General features: G+C 36.3%; 1 protein-coding gene across 5 annotated transcripts in view; it reads right to left on the bottom strand.

Moving 5' to 3' along the window:
- Window positions 1–22591, bottom strand: part of LOC132396055 (vascular endothelial zinc finger 1-like) — a 55995-nt gene that overhangs the window by 9461 nt on the left and 23943 nt on the right. Inside the window, exons 4-6 of one of the 5 annotated variants that reach the window (XM_059973389.1) lie at window positions 20234–20405; window positions 18518–18712; window positions 2966–3206 (exon numbers count right to left, since the gene is read on the bottom strand). In XM_059973389.1, the coding sequence (XP_059829372.1) occupies window positions 2989–3206; window positions 18518–18712; window positions 20234–20405 (585 nt within the window). In that variant the 3' untranslated portion in view covers window positions 2966–2988. The remainder of the gene's footprint in view (window positions 1–2965; window positions 3207–18517; window positions 18713–20233; window positions 20406–22591) is intronic. The other 4 variants (XM_059973388.1, XM_059973390.1, XM_059973392.1 and 1 more) reach the window with 4 other exon arrangements.

The raw sequence follows: 22591 nt of genomic DNA, 5'->3' as shown, positions 1-22591 counted from the left end.
GACCTGTATATAAAGGACGGGTTGCATCTGAACCTGAGGGGCACCAATATCCTTGTGGGCAGGTTTGCTAGAGCTGTTGGGGAGGGTTTTAACTAATTTGGTAGGGAAATAGGAATCAGTGTGATTGGCTGAGGATGGGGCTGTTGGTATACAGTGTGTTCTGAGACTATGAGGAAGGACAAGCAGACAATAGGGCAAAATTACAGTCAGTAGAATACATTAACTGTGTAAATCAAAAAAGGTGATGAACAGAGGACTGAAGATGTTATATTTGAATGCACACAGTAAGGTAGATGATCGTGTAGCACAGTTTAGACTGGCAGGTCTGGTGTTGTGGGCATCTCTGAGTTGGAGCTGAAAGAAGATCATAGGTGGAAGCTTAACATCCAAAGAAAGGGCAGCCAGGTAGGCAGAGAGGGTGGGGCAGCTCAGCTCTATTTGTAGAAGGAGCTGACAAAGGATAGGAAGATGTAGAGTCTTTGTGGGTAGAGTTTAGAAATTGCAAGGGTAAAAGAAACCCTGATGGGAGTTATATACAGACCTCTGAACAGAATCCAGGATGTGGACTACAAATTACAACAGGAGATAGAAAGGGCATGTAAAAATGGCAATGCTAAAATAATCATAAATATTTCAAAACATACAAGGTAAATTGGGAAAATCTGGTAGGCACTGGTGCCCAAGAAGGGAAATTTGTAGAATGCCTACAAGATGGATTTTTAGAGCAAATTACTGCTGAGTCGACTGGGGAAACAGCAATTCTGGATTGCGTTTTATGTAATGACAGATTTGATTAGGGAGCTTAAGGTAAAGGAATTCTTAGGAGACAGTAACGATAATATGATAGAATTCACTCTACATTTTGAGAAGGAGAAACTAAAATCAGCTGTGTCAGTATTAGAGTGGAGTAATTACAGAAGCATGAGAAAGTAGCCTGCCAAAGTTAATTAGAATGGGACATTAGCAGGGACGACAGCAGAACAGCAATGGCTAGAGTTTCTGGGAGCAATTCCAAAGGCACCATAAAGATACACCCAAAAGGCATAATATCCTAAAGAGAGGATGAGGCAACTTTGGCTGACAAGGGAAGTCAAAGATAGCATAAATGCAAAAGGAAGGGAATAGAATATAGCAAAAATTAGTGGAAGGTAAAGGATTGGGAGGCTTTTAAAAACCAACAGAAGGGAATTTAAAAGGCCATAATGAGAGAAAAAATAAAATATGAAGGCTAGCTAACCAATAAAATAAGAGGTTTGGGTTATTTTGCACCTTTGTTGCTTTGTCAGTCTTTGTAGTTTTTCATTGATTCTATTGTATTTCTTTATTCTACTCTGCTTGCAAGAAAATTGCATGCAAAGGTGCCATGTGTTAATGCAACACTCTTACAGCTTGGGTCATTTTCGAGACCTGAGTTCAATTCAGGCGCTGTGGTTCCCTCCCACTGAACAAAGACATAACAGTTAGAAGGATAATTGGTCATTGTAAATTGCCCTAGAGTTATATCTGGTTGCTAAGCAGTGCAGCTTTAAGGGCCGGAAGGGCCTATTCTGCATTGTATCCCAACAAACAAACAAATAAATAATACACGATGTATAGGAGTTAAGAGTAATATTTACATAGCAGGGTTTGTGTATTTGCACAAAAAATTCATTGAGAAAATATTTTTGACCAGATTATGCATTTTGTTTTCTATGGGGAAGGTGGGGCAGTTGAGAGATGTGAAATGCAAGTAGCAAGGTAGAGAAAATAAGAGATGCTAAGCAAAGGTCAATTAACTTCCCATTATGGCAAAACATTAACAGAGCTAAGGCATCCCTTTCTCACATATCCAAACTGTAAACACGAAGTCCTGGAACCTGTCCAGTTGGCCAACTCAGACCCATACTGAAGTGCCAATAGAAAAGGAATTCAAAAATAAATTGGTAATGCAAAATGACAATACTTTGGACAGATGCGAGTCTTACAAGAGCAACCTTTATTGGTTACTTACAAGGAGTGGGGCAGAGGGTAGAAAATAATTATACTGTTGGGGTAATCGCAATTATTTGGAATCTCTAAAAATAAACCAAAGTAATGAAGCCACCAATAGTTTCAGAGAATGAAGGTATCTGTTAACTTCAAGAGAGTTCCTATGGCAAGAAAACAGCAGACTTTATTTTCATATTCACCAGCGAACCTATGGTGAAGTCAAAGCAAATTTTCCTCAGTGCATTAGTGGAGCTGTGAAAATAAAAATGGGCCTTTGCAACTGTTTTGGCTCACAGAAATCCACCTAAAGGCAAAATTATACAGCTTATATGTTGTCTTATTAAATGATGATATCCAAAGAAGGATCACTGAATAAAGTACACACAAATTATTTATACTAATTATTTATACTACATGCACACTTATCAACTTCTACCATAACAAATGCCTTTGGCTGCAATAAACACTTGTGACACCATTATTACTAAAGTATCAGTTGGACATGCAATATACAATTTATAATCAGTAATATAAAAATGATATAATGAATGACTTTGAAATGGTAATTGAATTACAACTGTGAACCAGGCATTAACTGCTTCACCTGCAAACTCAGAGATTTCAATTAAACAGACGGTAAAAATGGTAAAATTAAGAACTAGGTAGATTTGTACCTATCATTAAACTAAAATGAATAGTGACTAAAAAAAACTTCATTGGATTAATCAAACAAAATTAACAAATAGAAGTTCATGAAATGGGCCAAGGAGACACCCAACTAAAATCTCAGGGAAAACCAAAGTTTCTGCCAATTTATTACAATCCATAAAATGCTCCCCATTATCAAGCAGTACGTTGCTGGAACCCTGCCAGCTATACACCCTTAATCTTTTTCTGTCCATTCCATTCCCTTTATGAAAAAACAAAGGCAACCCAACAGCCTTGCAAACAAAGCTCGCAAGTTCGAGTCCCGAGACTGCCTGTCACTCCAACTCACTTGCCTCAGCTTGGTAAGTTTTGTCAGTTCTCAACTGGGCCGCTAGATGAAGCGCCACGCAGTACCAATGCATTCCATGTCAGGTGGGGTGAGGTGGCAGGAAAGCAGGCAGAATCCAACTCGCCCCATTTCAATTGCGCTTCCTGCTGGCCAATTGTGGAGTGGCATTGACAGTAGCTGTAGTGAAGTCCTCCCCTGAAGGGGGATGCGAGGGAAAAAGTGGCATCCATGGGAGGAAAATCTAAATTAAAAAAGCAAACTCAGGCAATTGTTTGTTATAACACTAACAAAATAATAAGCAGCATCAAGTTTTTGTTTCTAATGTCTCTAACTTGGGTTAGTGGATTGAAAATGGAAATTTAGAACTAGAGTTTAAAGATTTACTGGACAGCATTTTAGGAGATGTATATGAAATAAAATGTGGCAACTGTAAAACACAGCAATCTTTAACTTATAATATTATAAGTCATCCATGCAATATAGTTACCGGGTAGAAAACTGGATAATGAAAAGAATACATGGAAAAATATTATTAGTATACAATATATTCAAAGCTACCAGGACAATGCTCTCACTCCCAGATCACTTTTAAAGCCTTGTATTAAAATTCAGCTGTGTACCCAAAGTTGTTAACATTTTGCAGTTTAAATCAATGAGCATTAATATATGGTGCACTGCACTGATAGAATTTGTAAAGCTGCAGTTATGAACAAAATTACTCAAACCAGTATTTCAGCTTTTACCTCCTAGAGGCCTTGAAGATTAGCCACTGATTGGCAGAGAACTGACAACAGTATTCTAAGCGGATTCTAACAACACCCTTTTAAACAATTACAAAAAGTTTGCTTGGTTTTAGTAAAAATATGATGTTTAAAGATGACTGGTTGTGCTGCTCGCTACCTGCAGACTTGACATAGTGTGCAACTGTGATCAATAATTATAAACACGTTGCTTTCTTTGAGTCGAAGGATCACAAACTTCTACAGGTGGATGTGATTTACTGATTGAAAGAACAACTGAAAAGTTCTACTGAAAATATTCATTGGCATTTTCCTGACATCAGATACATACGATATTCAGAACTCTTCCTCCTCACCCCAATGTCAGAGAACACAAGAACACCAGGAAACAAGAGCTGAAAGCCACCTGGTCCCTCAAGCCTTTTTGTCATTGAATATGATCATGGCTGATATGCCCTAGGCCAAGGGTCGGCAACCCGCGGCTCCGGAGCCGCATGCGCCTCTTTCATCTCTGTGCTGCGGCTCCCCGTAGTTTGTTAGTTTTTGAAATGTAATTCGAAATTTGAAGATTATGGTGACCTTGTACAATCTAAAAACGTTGTGGAGACCCCATTTCCTGGCACATCCGAACTGGCTCACAATTAGCCACCGTTCCAGCTAAGGGAGATAGCCTACGGGGGTTTGTGAGTACGTGTCTTTTGGAGCATCCGCACCCACGGGGACGGGTTGAGGGAGGCTTTAAATCAAGGCTGTTTAGTTCGAATAGTTACCTTTGACTGCAGTGTCTTTATTTTAGCGCTGCGTGTAGTGCTACACCGCTACAACGTGTTTTTTATCGCTATTAATATACATCACCACTGCCAATGCCTGACACCCGCCAGTGCGCGCTTCCTTTTAATTCTTCGATCCAAGGTAGGCTAACTATGGAGTAACCTTCAACCCAACGTCTTTTTTTCGGAGTTCAAAATGTTTTTGTTGCATGCAGAAATGTAATTTCGTTTTCTCTGCAGGAGTTCATCAATTTCATAAATGCAACACATTATAGTTTGTTTATACATAGCATAAAGGCAAAAAAAACCGTTGTATGCAGTGTTATTTCATTTTAAATGTCAAACGGGTTTTGTGGCTCCCAGTGTTTTCTTTTCTGTGGGAAATGGGTCCATATTGGCTCTTTCAGTGGTAAACGTTGCCGACCCCTGCCCTAGGCATTGTCTCCTCTTCTGTGCCAATTGCCTATAACCCTCAATATCCCAACCTTTCAAAACTTAACCCATCTCCTCTCCAAATGCATCCAATCATCCAGTCTCCACAATACTCTGGATCTCAAATTCATAGAGCACTCACTGAGCAAGAACCACAACATGTTGCAAACTGTGAGGGGTTTACCACTAAGTGCTGAAGCCCAAAGGAATAGTACTGCCGTATTTCATTTCATATAAAGCCCTTACTATCACAGGCAGAAAGCATCGCTTAATTCAATTCAAGATGAATTGAAGGAAGATAAAAATAGTTCCATGCATTTCAACCACCATGGTACAAGTAGATGATTCTACTCTGTCCCTGATGAGGAAAGCAGTGTCTACCAGAGATCCTCACTACCCAGGCCATGCTCTTTTCTCACTGCAGCATTGGGTAGAAGATACAAAATACTCAGGATACGCACCACCAGGTTCAGGAACAGTCACTACCACTCAACCATCAGGCTCTTGAACAAAAGGGGATAATTACACTCACTTGCCCAGCCATTGAGATGTTCTCACCACCAATTATCTCACTTTAAGGACTTGTTATTTCATGCACTCATTATTTATTGCTATTTATTTATCTTTGCTTTTGCACAGTTTGTCATCATTTTGTTGATCTTTCATTGATTCTGTTATAGTTACTATTACATAGACTTGCTGAGTACACCCGCAGAAAAATGATTCTCAGGGTTTTACGTGGTGACATACAAGTACTCTGATAATAAAGTTTACTTTGAACTTTTTAAACTTTGAACAGTGTTCCAGCTGCTCTATCAACGGTCTACACAACAACAATAGTTAAGTAGTACTCCTCTGGCACATGAAAAACTTACCCACAATTCAGCAGTCGCACTTGATAAGGGACATCCTAAGTACTCTATGCTATTTCATGATGGAACATGTATTCAAATTTAACATGGCATCACTGGGTGTTCAGAATATGGCAATAGACAGATGACTATGATAAAACAAATGTGCTATCCCATGTGTTCTGAAGATTAAGTATAGTTATAAGATTAAAAATACAATGATTGACAATACAGCTGTTTAAAAAAAGCTCCCTTGTTTTATATAACTTCAACAAAATTAATTTTAATTGCACGCAATAATTTAATAAAGTGTAAGCTGTTGTCATGGTTTTATTCCCAAACATTAAGAATCAGGATTTGGTTATTTTGTTTTAAAAGGAAACCAGTGCTCTATAAATTATAATAAAGAAAATTAACAGAATTCAGAATTACATACACTTTAAGTAAAATGAGATAAATAATTTCCATTTGTTAATCAGTCAAAATTCTTCAAGCACAGGTTTAATTAAGATATCTTCCTAAACAATTAAAGGAAGATCTAAAATGTGGTTTATGAAGATGAATTTTAGGGCATAGAACTGGTGAAGACAACTGACAGTAACTTTTGAGGACAGGAAATAATTGAATGAAAAGTTTAAAAAAAAAGAATGTAGGTGAATAAGTCTTGATGATTATCCGCAAAATGGATCCACAATGCATAATTGATAATGTATTTCAGAACTCAGTATTACAAAATTCAATCATTCTATAAAATAATATTTATCAAGGCCCAGCTGGGAAAGCGACTGGAAATTTTAGATGATATAATGTTACATCATTAAAGTGTGAAAAAGGGGAAGGAGTGTTGGTGAAGAAGCAACAGGTTTCTAGTCATGCTTCTGCTATGTAGTGACTTCTCAGTCTTACCTAAAAAATTTGAAGAGTAGAATAACCAATCTACACTCAGTCTCACACATTAAATATTGTCACTTGAAAAAGAAACTGATAGTGAACAGTGATGTATAACTGTATAATTGGATGAATGTACACTTCAGTTTTTGCCCAAGTTATAGAAGCATTTTTAAGCGATTTCTGGGATCCAGTGGAGCTTTTGAATCAAAGAAAGGCGTAGGTTAAAACCGTAAAGAAAGTTCCCATCATTAGAAAATGCAAAGAAGTGGATCAAGGAAGTAAATTAAGGGAATAGGATTGATAGCAATGTTCTAAGAGCTAGCACAAACTCAACGGCCTACATCATAAGGAAATATGGAACAATTAAATTCACTGAATGGACCGAGATTATTGAAGAAAAGACACAAAGAAGCTCATATCCAATTGCAAATGGAAGTCACTTGTCTGCAGATTTTTATTGCTGCCATGCTTCTAGTTTTTCCATTTCCCCTCAAGGAATGGTGCAATTTAAAGAACAGATCGCAGAACAGTACTTGCTCAAATGGCTGTCCTTAGTGTGTCAATGTAGAGCATTACTGGGCTTTACACAGACAGAGGTACAACACTCATCCAGTCCAGATCTACAAGATGACACACATCAGCAATACCTCAGCCACCATCCCAAAAAAGATTTGCAAGCGATTTTCCACTTTGGGCTTTATCTGACAGCTTTGCATTTTAATTACAAAAAATACAAATGTTAATTAAAAATTAAAAAGATCACAATCACAAAATTATAGATCATCCTATCAAAGTGATTACTACCAAGCTCTCAGGATAAAAGAGCATTTATATACTATGACATCCCAGCTCTTATACATTTCCTGAACTGTTTCAGGAACAGAATAATAAACAATACAGCCAAGAACAGCCTGAGGATTGTGAAATTTTCAAACCAAGGGAAGGGAAGGGAAGCAATGACACCAATCAAGGAAAGAATATTAAACTGTCAATTTGCAAATAACAATTAACAAAGGCTAAGTGCTACCTTTACTGACTGATGTAAGAGAAATTATAATGAGAAGATAACACAGAAAGTAAGTACTTTTTTGTTTCCCCTTTGTGGGTGAAGGTACAGAAAATTTCCCAGAAGTAATGGAGAACAAGAGATCCAAAGTAAATCAGGAGTGAATGAAATCAGCATAAAATTGAACAGAATATTCCTAATATCCAATGATCTTCATCTCGGGATTTTGTAAAAGGTGGCTAAGGAGATGGTGATTGTTTTTAAATTCCTTAGGTCTGAAAATGAATTTCTTATTACAGAAAGATAGCAGATGTACACTCCACTATCGGCAGAAGGCAGAAAATGGTAAACCACCCTATCAAGTTCCATATGAATTCTATATATTTCTATGAGATAATTTTTCACAGGTCCAGTTTCACAGGACATGTTAGTAGGGAGTTAGAAGGTAACAACCAGACCAGATAGAGCCACTGTAGTAAATCATTTTTGATAAATCAGTCAGTATTTTTTGAGAGGCAGGAGCCAATGGATGTCATAAATTTGGACCTTAGAACATCTTCACTAAGGCGCCACATAAAAGGTTATCGAACAAAATTACAGCTTATAGGATTAGGCTAAATTACTCATCTACACTAAAGATTGGTTAACAAATAGCAGGAATAAATAGTTCATATTCTGGTTGAGAGACTGAATTATAGGTTGCCACAGAGATCTATGTTGGTGGTCCAGATGTTCACAGACTACAGTAATAGCTTGGATGACAGAAGCAAATAATTATCAAATAAGCTAACTGCTAGAGGAACTCAGCCAGTCAGGCAGCATCTACAGAGGCAGAAGAACACATTTAGATTGCATCAGGAGAACATCAACTATCTCTGTCTCCAGATGTTGCCTGACCGCCAGTTTGGTTTTAAATCCAGATTACAACATCTGCAATCACTTAGTGTCTCCAGGGAAATACCAAAGCTTGTTGATGGTAAAAATGTTAGTGTGGGCTACCTGGAACTTCCAGAGATCAAGGAACATCCAAAAACCATCCAGGCAATATTGACAGGCCATAAGAACATAAGACATAAGAGCAGGATTAGGCCATTTGGCCCATCAAGTCTGGTCTACCATTCCATCATCTCTGATTTATTATCCCTCACAACCCCATTCTGCTTTCTCATTGTAACATTTGACACCCTTACTAATCAAGAACCTATCAACTTCCACTTTAAATATACCCAATGACTTGATCTCTACAGACATCTGTGGTAATGAATTCCAGAAAATCGCCACCTTCTGGCTAACAAAATTCCTCCCCATCTCTATTGCAAAGGGACATCCTTGTAATCTGAAGCTGTGCCCTCTGGTCCCTACATCCCCACTGTAGGAAACACCTTCTCCTCATCCGTTGTGTCTAGGCCTTTCAATATTTGATAAGTTTCAATGAGATCCCGCCCCCCCCCCCCGCCCATTCTTCTAAATTCCAGAAAGCATAGGCCCAGATTCATCAAATGCTGCCCTTTCCTTCTTGGGATAATTCACATTAACCTCCACTGGACCCTCTTCAATACCAGCACATATGTTTTTAGACAAAGGGTCTGAACCTGCTCACAATACTCCAAGTGTGGTCCAAACAGTGCCCTATAAAGCTTCAGAAATACACCTTTACTTTTATATTCTTGTCCTCTTGAAAGGAATACATTGCATTTGTCTTCCTTACCACCAACTTAACCTTTAGGGAACCCAAGATTTTTTTTTCGAGCACTGACATGACATCACAAAAAGGAAAAGGTGCTGGGAAAGTTCCCAGATGATCCGCAAGTCTCCGTGCACCACAGACATTTCTGAGAACTGACTTTACATATAAACAGAAGTTAATGCAGAGGGTCAGCAGGAGACGCTCATGGAGTGAGCATTGTTTCAGATTCGCTCCATAACCTTTACTTTTCTTAACCTATGATCACCCTTATTTAACTTACTTTTACCTACATCAAAAGATTCTTGCTACTTTTTTGGACTTACCTTTAAGAGTTTTCTGTGAATTTTTGAAGAAATGAATACAGAAATGACTCTTAGATCTAAAGGGTGAGAACCTGGGAAGGATCCTAACGGGAACGGGAAGAAGAAAAAGGCCGATCCTAAACGCACTGAATTGACTTATGAAATATTATTGGAGGTTTTAAATGAAAAATTTGAAGAACGACGACAAATTTTTAAACAAGATATAAAGGCTTTTCAAGATTAAATGGATAAGACGGATTCAGTAGTTAACCAGCAGCAAGTTCTAATCGCAACTTTGCAAGAGGACGCTCGGAAGCAAGACTTGATAATTGAAAAACCGGAGCAGAAATTACTTTTGACGATTAAACAGGTGGAAACACTTAAAGCCATGAGTGTCGACTTTGAGAATCGGTCCAGAAGACAGAACTTACGCATACTTGGTCTCCCAGAAGGTATTGAACAAGGAGACCCCTCGAAGTACTTTGCTCAACTTTTAAAGGATGCGTTCCCTTCTGTATTCCCAGACTGTCCTCTGTTACTCGATCGCGCTCACAGAATTATGCGTCGATCACCAAGTGCTTCAGCTAAACCACCGGTTGTAATTGTCCGATTTCACTATGTGCATGTTAAAGAGCAACTTATTCGTGTGGCTCGGCGTGTAGGGATGGTCAAATTTCAAGATCACAATTTTCGATTAATGGAAGATTTTAGACCAGAAGTAATGAAGGCAAGGCTTCTTTTTAAACCTCTGATATCCGAATGTTATGAGAAAAATCTAAAACCTGCGCTCTTATACCCTGCGAAGCTCAGAATCTCGCCTCCGAATGCACCACGGCGTGTTTTCCTTTCTACATCTGCAGCCAGAAGCTTTCTGAATGAGAACTTCGCTACTGCTACGGATTCTCATCTCTAACAAATGAGTGATTTTGATTGTGCAAGATGGTTTTTGTTTCCAAAACCAGATTTTGTTTCTGGCTATTGGTGTAGGTTTACTCTATATTTTATACTCTAATTAAAGTTTTTTTTTCAACATACTAATCTTTTTATTTTACTTACTTCAACCACTGTACTTTATCTTTGGTCATTATTATTAATCCTTTGAATTTTTTTTACTAAGATGGCGGTTTCTTCTCAAATATTTTTGGCTTTTTTTTGATTTGATCATTTTTTTTCTCTAGTCTTCTTCCTATAATGCATCTCTTTTCACAGTTTAAATTTTTTTTTTGGTTTGTTTGGGTTTTAACCCAATTTATAAGTTACTAGTGATTATATTCTTTTTGTTTTTTTTAACTATCAATAATATTAAGAAGTTTGGTTTTAGTATAGTGATTATTATTTCTTTAGAGTTTGGGTGGATTTTTTTTTATCCTTTATATAAGGAGTTGTCTTCTGCTGATATGGGGGTAGATTTAGTTTCATCTGTCCTTTTTCCCAGCCTTTTCCTGGCTGGGGTGGTCTTTTTTCTTCTTGGGTGGGGGGTGGTTTCTTTCCCCCTAAATCTTATGTTCCTTACATCAGTTTTTTTTAGTTTCTTCATTTGGGCTAATTTTAAACTACTAAAATGTCCGTGATGTTGTCACTTCCGGGTCCGCCCCTTATTTTTGTTCCTCTTCCGGGTGCATGAGTTCATAATTTGGTTAACCGTTTATATACCAAAGGGATGATTTCAGAAATATGGCTCAGACCATTAATTTTGTCTCTTGGAATACTAATGGCTTAAACCATCCAATTAAACGGAAAACGATTTTCAAAGTATTCCAAAGACTTAATGCTCATATTATTTTTGTACAAGAAACTCATGTGAGGAAAGAGGACAATTATCGCTTTTTTAGGTTTAGGCGGGGTCAACAGTACCATTCAAATTCGAATGCTAAAGTAAAGGGAGTTTCAATTTTTATTAACTCCTCTATTGCATTTGTCCAACATGATATCTTTTCGGATCCAAATGGTAGATTTTTGTTAATTACTGGCTTACTTTTTAACAAAAAGGTTGCTATGGTTAATGTTTATGCTCCAAATGTGGATTGTCCCGATTTTTTTAAGTCCTTATTTACTTCTCTACCTAATCTAAATGAATATAAGTTAATAATGGGTGGTGACTTTAATTGTTGTTTAAATCCTTTGTTGGACAAATCTGTATCTACTCAGACTTCACCCAATAAGTCGGCCACTTGTATTAACTCTTTTTTGACTGATAATGGAATTTTTGATATTTGGAGATTTTGGCATTCTAAGGACAAAGAGTTTTCATTTTTCTCACGTTTATCATTCTTACTCGAGAATTGATTATTTCTTTATTGACTCTTGTTTTATTCCGTCAGTAATTGGTTGTAATTATGATATTATAGCTACCTCTGACCATGCTCCATTAAAACTTTCTATTAAATTTACGGATACAGCTTCTAGTGCTAGACAATGGCGATTTGATTCTACCTTACTGCAAGATCCGGATTTTATTAAATTTATGAAGGAACAGATCGATTTCTTCTTTTCAACTAATTCCACAGATGATATTTCTTGCGGAACACTTTGGGACACTTTTAAAGCATGTATACATGGACAGATTATCTCCTACTCTGTTGGTCTGAGAAAATGCATTAAGAAGGAAACTCTTTTATTGGTTGATAAAATTAAAGAGATTGACAAGAAATATTCGATTGCTCCTAGTAAGGAGCTTTACAAAGGGTTGAACTTCAAACGGAACATAGTTTATTACTTACATCTTCGATTGAAAATCAATTAATGAAAACCAGATCTGATTTTTATATACATAGTGATAAATCGGGTAAACTGTTAGCTAGTCAATTGAAGAATGCTTTGGTTAAACGTCAAATTACTAAGATCCATCAGCAGAATGAGGATCTGACAGTTAACCATGATGAGATAAACAAACCATTTCAAGATTTTTATACCTCCCTGTATCATTCTGAATTCCCTCATGATCATAATACCATGTGTGATTTTCTTGGGAAATTGAATTTTCCAAAATTACGGATGCAGAAATTAAAGGGGTTATTTCCTCTATGAATTCTGGGAAAGCACCAGGTCCAGATGGGTACACAGTAGAATTTTTAAAATGTTTTTCCGCTACTCTTTCTCCTCGGTTATGCAGAGTTTTTGAAGAAGCAATTAGATTGGGCAATCTGCCACAATCTTTTTATAGAGCTTCCCTTTCTTTAATATTGAAGAAAGATAAAGACCCTACTGACTGTGCATCCTATAGACCAATATCTTTATTGAATGTAGATTCCAAGATCTTTTCCAAGTTACTGGCATCCAGGCTGGAGAAGGTATTACCCCAAATTATTTCGGAAGATCAAACTGGTTTTATTAAAAATCGCTATTCTTTTTTCAATGTTAGGAGATTATTGAATATTGTTTATACTCCTTCACATAGCACTTCAGAATGTGTCATTTCATTAGATGTAGAGAAAGCATTTGATAGAGTTGAATGGCCATACTTACTTAATGTGCTTGAGAAGTTTAATTTTAGTCCGACATTCATTTCCTGGATTAAACTGATATATCATACTCCAGTAGCCTCGGTGCTTACTAACAATCAAAGATCTCTCTTTTTTCGTTTATTTTGGGGTACTAGACAAGACTGTCCTCTTAGTCCATTATTATTTGATATTGCTTTAGAACCCTTGGCAATTGCTATCAGAGAATCACAGAACATTTTTGGCATTAATCGTGGTACAGATATACATAAGCTATCATTATATGCAGATGATTTATTATTATTTATTTCTGATCTTGAGAAATCCATTCCTGTAGTTATATCATTGTTGGCTCAATTTAGTGATTTTTCTGGGTATAAATTAAATCTTAATAAGAGTGAATTGTTTCCTTTAAATAGACAGGTTCCAATTTATGGAAATTTACCTTTTAAATTAGTTAATGACTCTTATTTACTTAGGGATTAAAATCACAAAAAACTATAAGGACTTATTTAAGGTTAATTTTTTACCCTTAATCGATCAGATTAAATGTTTGTTTACTAAATGGTCACCAGTATCTTTATCTCTGATGGGTCGGATTAATGCTATTAAGATGGTTATTTTACCCAAGTTTTTATATATATTTCAAGCGGTACTAATTTTTATTCCAAAATTTTTTTTGCTAATGTTGATTCAAAAATTTCCACATATATATGGCAGAATAAAAATCCTAGATTAGGTAAAAAATATTTACAGAAGGCAAGGAAGGAAGGTGGATTGGCATTGCCTAATTTTAGATTTTATTATTGGGCAGTTAATATCTGATGTTTGATATGTTGGTTAAAAGATTGGGATATATCTTTTAGCCCTCATTGGGTGAATCTAGAAATTAAATCTGTACAAGGATTTGCACTGGGTTCTACTTTAGGATTTCTCTTCCCTTTGTTCTTTCTAAATTGCCGAAACGAATTGACGTCCTGATAGTTAAACATACTTTACGTATGTGGTTTCAATTTCGGAAATTTTTTGGGTTGACTCAGTTTGTTTTAAATATTCCTATTGTATCCAATTGCTTTTTTTATTCTTCTATTATAAACCAAGCTTATTCAGCTGGGAAGACTAAAGGATTACTACGATTTTCCGATTTATTTTTGGATAATTGTTTTATGTCTTTTGATTTCATTTTTTTAGATATTTACAGATTAGGAATTTCTTAAATACTGTACTTCCTACTTTTCCAAATTTTGTGTCTTCAGGTATTTTGGAGAATTTGTTTGAACTAAATCCTTGTCAGAAAGAGCTAATATCAAAACTTCACAATATAATTATGAAGATACGTTCAGAGCACTTCTATAAGATTAAAAATGATTGGGAAAGAGAACTTAACCTTACTATCCCTATTGAGAATTGGGATAAAATTCTTTAATTAGTTAATACATCATCTATATGTGCTAAACATTCATTAATACAGTTTAAGGTTGTGCATAGGGCTCATATGTCCAAGGATAAATTGGCTCATTTTTATTCCTATATAGATCCTATTTGTGACAGATGTCATTCTGAGATAGCGTCTTTAACTCATATGTTCTGGTCGTGTCCGCTTTTGAAAAAACATTGGAAGGACATTTTTGATATTATTTCTACAGTATTGAACACTGATTTACAACCTCATCCTATTACTGCAATTTTTGGTTTACCAATGATGGACTCACTCCATTTATCTTCTTCCGCTTGTCGAATGATTGCATTTCTTACTTTAATGGCTAGAAGATCTATTTTGTTGAATTGGAAAGAAATTAATCCTCCTACCATATTTCATTGGTTTTCTCAAACTATGTTATGTCTAAATTTAGAAAAAATTAGAAGTGTTGTATTTGATACCTATTAAATTTGAAAAGTTATGGAGACCATTTATTCAATATTTTCATATGATGTAATATGACCCTGTTCCGAGCCTATTTGTTTTTCCAGTTTCGATTTTATATATGTTGAGAGGATCGGAGTTGATGACACTGATGATTTTGTATTTTTGTGAGATATTATAAACAGCCCTTTTTTTCCCATTTTTTCTTTTTCTCTTTTTTGTTTTTTCCCCCTTATTAGTTATTAAATTATTAGATTAGTTTTTTGCATAATTTTTTCTTCTTTTTCTTTTTTCTGTTTTTTTTTAAATATATATTATGATATACCTAGATTTGCTTTGTTTATTTGTAAATTGTATCGTCCATGATTTGGGAATACTTAATTTATACTGTAAACATTGCTTATGTATTCTTTCATGTTCAGTTGAAATGTGTATGTTTGTAATCCCATTATCTATGTATCAATTTTATTTTGTTGATATTAATAATAATGAAAAGATTGAAAAAGGAAAAAAAAGTTAATGCAAAATAGAAAAACTCTGCAGAGAGTGAAAAATGAAGATGTCATTGTATTGAAAGAATAAATGGTCAGCAGAGTAAATACATATTGCTTAAAAGATATGCTTATTATGAAACAACCAAAATCTATGACAAAAAACTGAAAATTGAAGGAAATTGTGAAAATCCAGAGCAGGCTGACTGCAGAAATTTAAGAAAAGGCACAGCATCAAATTTTTAAAGACTTGCCGTGATAAAGCGTCTGCTATTCATGAAGCAACAGAGAAATTCATTGATGAGATTGCCAAGATGATTGCTGATGAAAATTTAACATGATAAACAGCTGTATCAGTACATACGTATGATGAACAAGTGCAAGATAAAGACTTCTGACTGGTAGCACATAAATTCAAATTTGGAAATGATGACAATGCCAAACAGCTACTAACTGTCCATCTGGGCGGTTGAGATAGATAGCTATTAAAAATATTATATAAAACTACCCTCAGAGTATATGTAAAAGCTGCATATGTAATATAAGTGGATTTTGTATTTAGACTTGGGTCCCATCCCCAAGGTATCTCATTATATAGACACAATAATTCCAAAACTGAAATGCTTATAGCCACAAGCATTTTGGATAAGGGGTGTTCAACCTGTAATATGTGTATGAAATACAGTACAAGGTGGAAAATATGTGATGTTTATCCACGTTTATAGAAAAATAAATGGAGAGAGATTGAAAGATGTTTGTGTCCAAAACAATCTGGGGCACTTGAACATGAATCAATAAAAAAATATGCAAGAAATTAGAAAAACTAATAGCACACTGGCCCTCACTGCAAAATAATTTTTGAGCACAAGAGCAAAATCACTTCACTGCAATATATGCATGGCCCTGCATTTTCTACTCAAGAGAGCTGCAATAGTGACACAGAGAATGCAACAAAGGCTTGCCAGATTGATTCCTGGGATGGGAGCTTCTACTGAGAAAAGGAAAGGCATACTTAGCTTATATTGACTTGATTTTGGAAGAACGAGAGGTGATTTCAACTTAATAAAAAAAAATCTTATGGACCTGACAGGAGATGTAGGGAGGTGAGGTAACAGCAAATTCCCTGAATATCTATGCAGCATCTAATTGAATGTGCCATCAGGGAGCCTTGTAAAACTAAACTGAATCAACACCAATAGCTTTACACTCAAACAGGTGGAGTCATCACTTGCAGAGAGGAATACGGCTTGTTCTTGACAGACAGTCATTTCAGCCCTAGGACATTATAGCAGGAGTTCCTCAGGGCAATATCTTACGCCCAGCCAACTTTGGATGGTTAAGTGACCTTCCTTCCATCAGAAGATCAAAAGTGAATACATTGTCTGATGATTCCAGTTTTATTTCCAGTTGCAATGCTGACAGATAGCAATTCAGCCAATATGCAACAAGATTGGACAACATTCAGGCATGTACTAATAAGTTGTAAGTTACGTTTACATGCCAGTCAATGTCCATGACCAACAAGAGAGTCTTGACGTTCAATGGCACCACAATCAATTAATCATCTGTCATCAACATCATGGGGGATGTAGGTGGTGGTGGGATAGAAGCGTAGGGAAAGAGGGGTGGTCACCCTCGACCAACTCAACTGGACACATCACATAAATATTCTGGCTTGCGAGCACAGGTTAGAGGCTGTGTGTCCTGTGGTGAGTGACTCACTTCGAGATCTGAAAGCCTTTCCACCATCTACAAGACAAGCCTGGAGCATGATGTTTGAATGTACACGGCTCCATAACTGAAGAAACTTTGCTCTATGCAGGCCAAAGCACCACAACTTGACTAGTAAACCACTCTTCTCCCAACTACACCATCGTACAGTGGATGAAGTATGTGCCATCTACACACTGCAATGTAGTTGGCTAGGCTACAGCTAACCTGCAATCTCCATTGCCAAGGCAAAAACTTCATGCACATTGGGAACTTTCAACTGCAGGTTCCCCTGCAAGAGCATGCCATGCAGACTTGGAAATATTACCCATTTTGTCATTCACTGGGTTTAAATAGGACAATACGGGAACTTTCCGTTAATCATGCCCATGGTAACCATTAGGTACCGTTAAGACCATTTAATACCAATCTTATTTACCTGCACTTGGCCTGTAATCTTCAATGCCATGGCAATTTAAGTGATCCTCTGACTAGTTAATCTTGGAACTTCCAACTCAACAGCATTGTGGAAGTACTTTCACCACAACTGCAGTGGCTCACAACCATGATGCATCATCACCATCTTTTCAAGGACAATTAAAATGGGCAATAAATGCTGGCTTTGCCTGCAGAAGTCTATTAGCGAAAAATGAAATTGAAAACCCTAGAGAGTACTTCTTGGTGCAGTTTAGCATAGAAATGGCAATGAATTTAAACAAGTAGTAATAGTTCTATAACCTCAAAATAGGAACAAAAGAAATTAGCACTTTATATTGAGTGCTACCATTGTCCACTTCCCCCCCCCCACCCCCGATATAAAGGTTTCATGCAACAGCTATCTATTAAAACTAAAGGGAAAATCATGTTATTTTAAATGCAGGACTGTAAAGGGTTAAAATAAAACCTGAGATACTGGATGCTTACTTTGTTGAATAAATTGCAATGGTTTTATTTAAAATCACTGCTCCATTTAAACTAGAAGTACAGTTTCACAATTTTTGCAAGGTTCTCAAAAGAAATTATGGAAAAATTGTGATTGAAATGATTTTTACAAACCAATCTTTTAATCAGTGCCAAAAACACTGAGAGGCAGCAAAAAGCACAGACAGCTTGAATTATACGATTAAATAAATTTATACTTTAAAAATGGTGCCACTGGTCCCAGATAAATAAAAACTGATTGTCGATTACACTAAAAAAAGGAACATTTCCTCTTTTACTGAAGGGTTGACTCAAGACTGCAATCTTCAGGATTACCCACCATCCCAACCACCACCACTCAAGAATCCCAAAGGGCTAATCTTTTGATTACAAAATGACCTGGTAGGAGTGGAGCTTTCTCCAGGTGACATTTATGGAGATGCTTGCCTTTTAAAGCCACTGCTGCCACAGAGGAGGCACTGGAAGTTGGGGTCTCTCCCATGTGACTTTTCTTGTGGCCAATCAGGTGATTGTGGGACTGACACTGCAGGCCACACTGCTCGCACACAAATCTTTGAGACTTGTAATGGACACCGTGGTGATTTCGAGCATGGACCCGAAGGTAGGCAGCCGTGGTGAAACCTACACAAAGATAGGGATTTTAGGTGATGAAAACTAAACACAAACAGCTTCACATCCACAACTTCAGGGGTATTTAAAAGCCTTATTTCAAAAAAAAAGTTCATAATGTTAAACAAGTCAGCACATTTTATCATAAGACATCAGGATTACATTTGATGAAACCTGTTAAATTGTTAACTGGAAATACAAAATTCCCTGAGAATTTTTATGCAACTACAGTATGCAATGTCACTCTGATTTACTAAAAGATTTTCTTCAGTAAATTGCTGTCTCATTGCATAAATAATACACGTAAGAATTACTGTAACTCTTTGTAAGCAAGGGAATCCAAGTTTTAAAGTAATGAAGCAGAAATTACTTGTTGGAGTAGTTTTGGGAACACTGACTTTAGGAAAAGGAGTTAGAGAAAAATATGGCCAAGCTGCATTCTCAAATAGGGTGAGGACTTGCAATTATTTTGTTATCATGCCAGAGTCAGGAATTGTGCCCTAGGATTGAAAGCTTCCTCTGTTATTTAAGACTAAAGGTAAGATAAGATGAGAGAATTATAAAACAATCTAACTTTAATTTTAGGTAGCTGTTGCAATATATCATTGGTATCAGAATAACCAAGCACTTATACGAATATGGAAAAGGGCACTTTGGTGTGGAAACTAATTAAAACTTTTGGAAGCTACAGCTTTATTGGCAAAAGCATACTTCAAATGGAGCTCAGTTAGGCAACATCAGACTGTTTCTTCTAAAAAAAATGCATCAAGTAGTCTGAACAGAACATCTTTTAGGGACTAACTGAGTAGCAGTAATGGGACTCTAAACTGGAACTCTCATTTGAATAGCTAAGCACTCTTAACTGTAGAATAAAATTTTCTGGGAATTGGCTTGTAAAAAAAAAGGAACTGTTTAAAAAATGCTTAAGACATTCCCGGTTACACAGTAATGACCAAAGAAGAAAAATATCATATCACAACTGTTCAAACTTTGTCATTACTTTCCAATTTTACCAACCCCCTGACTTAAGAGTGAGAAGAAACTCATTCAGGGCAGCACTTGTTAATATATGTCAACAGGTGGCAATGTTAGAAGAAACTATATTTTTTTTCTTCCAGTGTTTTTAATTTCTAATCGTAGTTCAAGCAGAATTTAAAAGCACTCAGTTGCCATGATGACTGTTGACTAAAAGTTCTCCACTTAATATAGAAACCAATTTTCTCAACAAAACATCTGCAATAAAGCCAATTTTTTAAAATAGATTTTTGAAAATAAAACAGTGGGCTAATGCCTGTCCTTCCAAGTTTGTAATTATAATTTGGGGCTATCCAAGAAAATAGCGATAAGAAACCATTTTTACTAAACACCTTCATCAAGAGGTACAAAACTCTTGCTCAATTGCAGAAATGGGAGCAATGACTTAACACCAAGAAACTGGTTTTTCCAGCATTTCTATATTGCTTCAGATTCGAGAATGTGCAGTTGTAGGTTTTCCTTTAAAATGTTTCCAAGAATTCTACAAGAATACCATACCTTTGTTACAGACATTGCAGTTGTGATTTTGATTGTGATTATGCATTTTGATGTGGTTAGAGATGTAAGCTGCACTCAGCAGTTTACCACAGATGTGGCAGGACACCTTCCCTTCGTGGCGAATCATGTGTGAACGCAGGCGATCTTTGGTGGCAAAGGCTGCATCACATGTCTATGAGGATACAAGACAACTATCAGTGACTTCATTTGCTTCACAAAATATAGTAGCTAAGTCACATTTTCATATTGAACAACTAGGAAAAGTCAGCATACTTAACAATATTATACCATTATATATTCCAATTATATTCCAAATGAATATCTTCTATATATAAAAAAACTAAATTTAGCTCCAAGAACCAATTCCTATAGGCATTCTATAAGTTTTGGCTGATATACTGTAAAACACAACACACAACTCTTCTACTGTTTCACACTTGAACTTCTCTGTAGGACAAGGTGCTGTAAGCAACTTCATAGCAAACCAAGCAGATGTTGGATAAACAGGAATTATTTTATTATCATTAATGAAGAAAGAATCACGGCTGATTACAATGACACTGACAGAACCCCAGACGCTGGACCCTGATTGATTATCTAGATGGAAAATGATGCAGTTAGTCCAAAATGTAAAATAACGTGAACCCCATGTGGGTTTGCTTACTTAATAAAGTTGGTATCTCATTGCCATGAGAAGTGTGGAGGAACTGGAAGGTTTTTAAGATATAAACTCAATTTATGGTTGAAAATATTTAACAGTATTAAGGAATTAATATCTGATGATCAATTACTCTATCTATTAAAGGGGTCAGTGTACTCAGCTTTAGTGTTTAGGTAAAGCCAGATATAAGACAGGCTAATGCCATTTCAGCACCTATTTGTTACTCACCTTCTCACTTCTAATCAACTACTGTACAACACGACTTATCTGCTTGGTAACTCCATTTGCTCACTTTGACAATGATATTTCAACCAACAATTGCCAATTTAGAACCTTTTAGTGGATCTAATCTAACTAATTTTAAATTTGGGTGTGCATGGGAAATGGGGGAGGGGGTGAAGATGGGAATTGAATTAACTAGGAATTCTGATATCACTCCTGATGATACAACACTTGTTTTAATCAATCACAGGAATAAATTATCTTTTCCATTTATGATTGGAATTAGGGAGTAGGGACAAGTATTAGGACCAGAATATCATAAAATAGAAATACTGTTCACATCGATCATTTGCATGGAGCTTTCAAATAAAAAGGTACCAAGTAGAAGCCAAAATTAATTGAAATCTACCAAAAACTTAAAGGCTTAGATGGAGGGTACGTGTAAAGGATGTTTCTAATAATGGGAGAGGACAGATCCTTGAATTAGAAACACTTCCTTTTAGAAGAGAGATGAGGAGGAATTTTTTTAGCCAGAGTTTTGTGAATCTGTGGAATCTGTGGCCACAGATGGCTATGGAGGCCAAGTCATTATACCTAAAGTGGAGACGGATAGGGTCTTGATTAGTAAGGGTGTCAAGGGTTACAGGGAGAAGCAGGAGATTGGGGTTGAGTGTGATAATAAATCAGTCATAAAGGAATGGCAGAGCAAACTTGATGGTCAAATGGCCTAATTCTACTCCTATCTTTTATCTTTTTTTAGGGTGGAGAAATAAACAATATATTTCTCATAAGACACTTGCTTGCAATGGTTTTGTTTAAAGATTTCTAATGCTTGATACTACTGGCTCTAGCACACTTATTTCTCCTTTTAACTAATACTGTTTAATGAACTATATGCCTAATTACCTGTACTTCCACCACCTCAGTCATAACAGGAAACTTTTTAGAATCAGTAGGAATGCAATTCTCCCTATTTATCAACCAATTCAAGAAACATTCCCAGTAATCTATTTTCCCTTTCTTGAAACTCAGGAAACAGCCAAACCTTGCCGCAGCTTCAAAGCACACGGTTGTTCGTACTCATTTTTTGAAATTGTCTTCCATTGCACAACATTAACTTTGGACAGCTTTAACTTTTTCTCCATTAACTTTGGAGAAATGTGTAATAGCAATAATCACAACCCCGCTTAAAGATGTACATTTCTATAATATTTTCCAAAAAAAAAACTGAAGAACGTTAATTAAACAGCAGAAAGCAAATCAAGTAATTGTGATCTCCAGTGAGCAACAGGTGGACACTTCAGCACTTGGTTTGTAAATGGAAGACCTTAATCAATGATTCTCTTTTATGATTGTTAAGTCAGTCTTCCCAAAGGAAGGGAAGGGTGAAGTAAGTGCAGGTTGTGGGAGAGGGGCAGTGGGGAAGAAGAGAGAGGAAATAGAGTTGAGTAAAGTTTGGGTAGCATCCCTCAACT

The sequence above is a fragment of the Hypanus sabinus genome, chromosome 6 (assembly GCF_030144855.1).
Source record: "Hypanus sabinus isolate sHypSab1 chromosome 6, sHypSab1.hap1, whole genome shotgun sequence".
Lineage (NCBI taxonomy): Eukaryota > Metazoa > Chordata > Chondrichthyes > Myliobatiformes > Dasyatidae > Hypanus > Hypanus sabinus.
The sequence above is the reverse complement of the archived record's forward strand: the minus strand, read 5'-3'. Positions and strand labels throughout refer to the sequence as shown.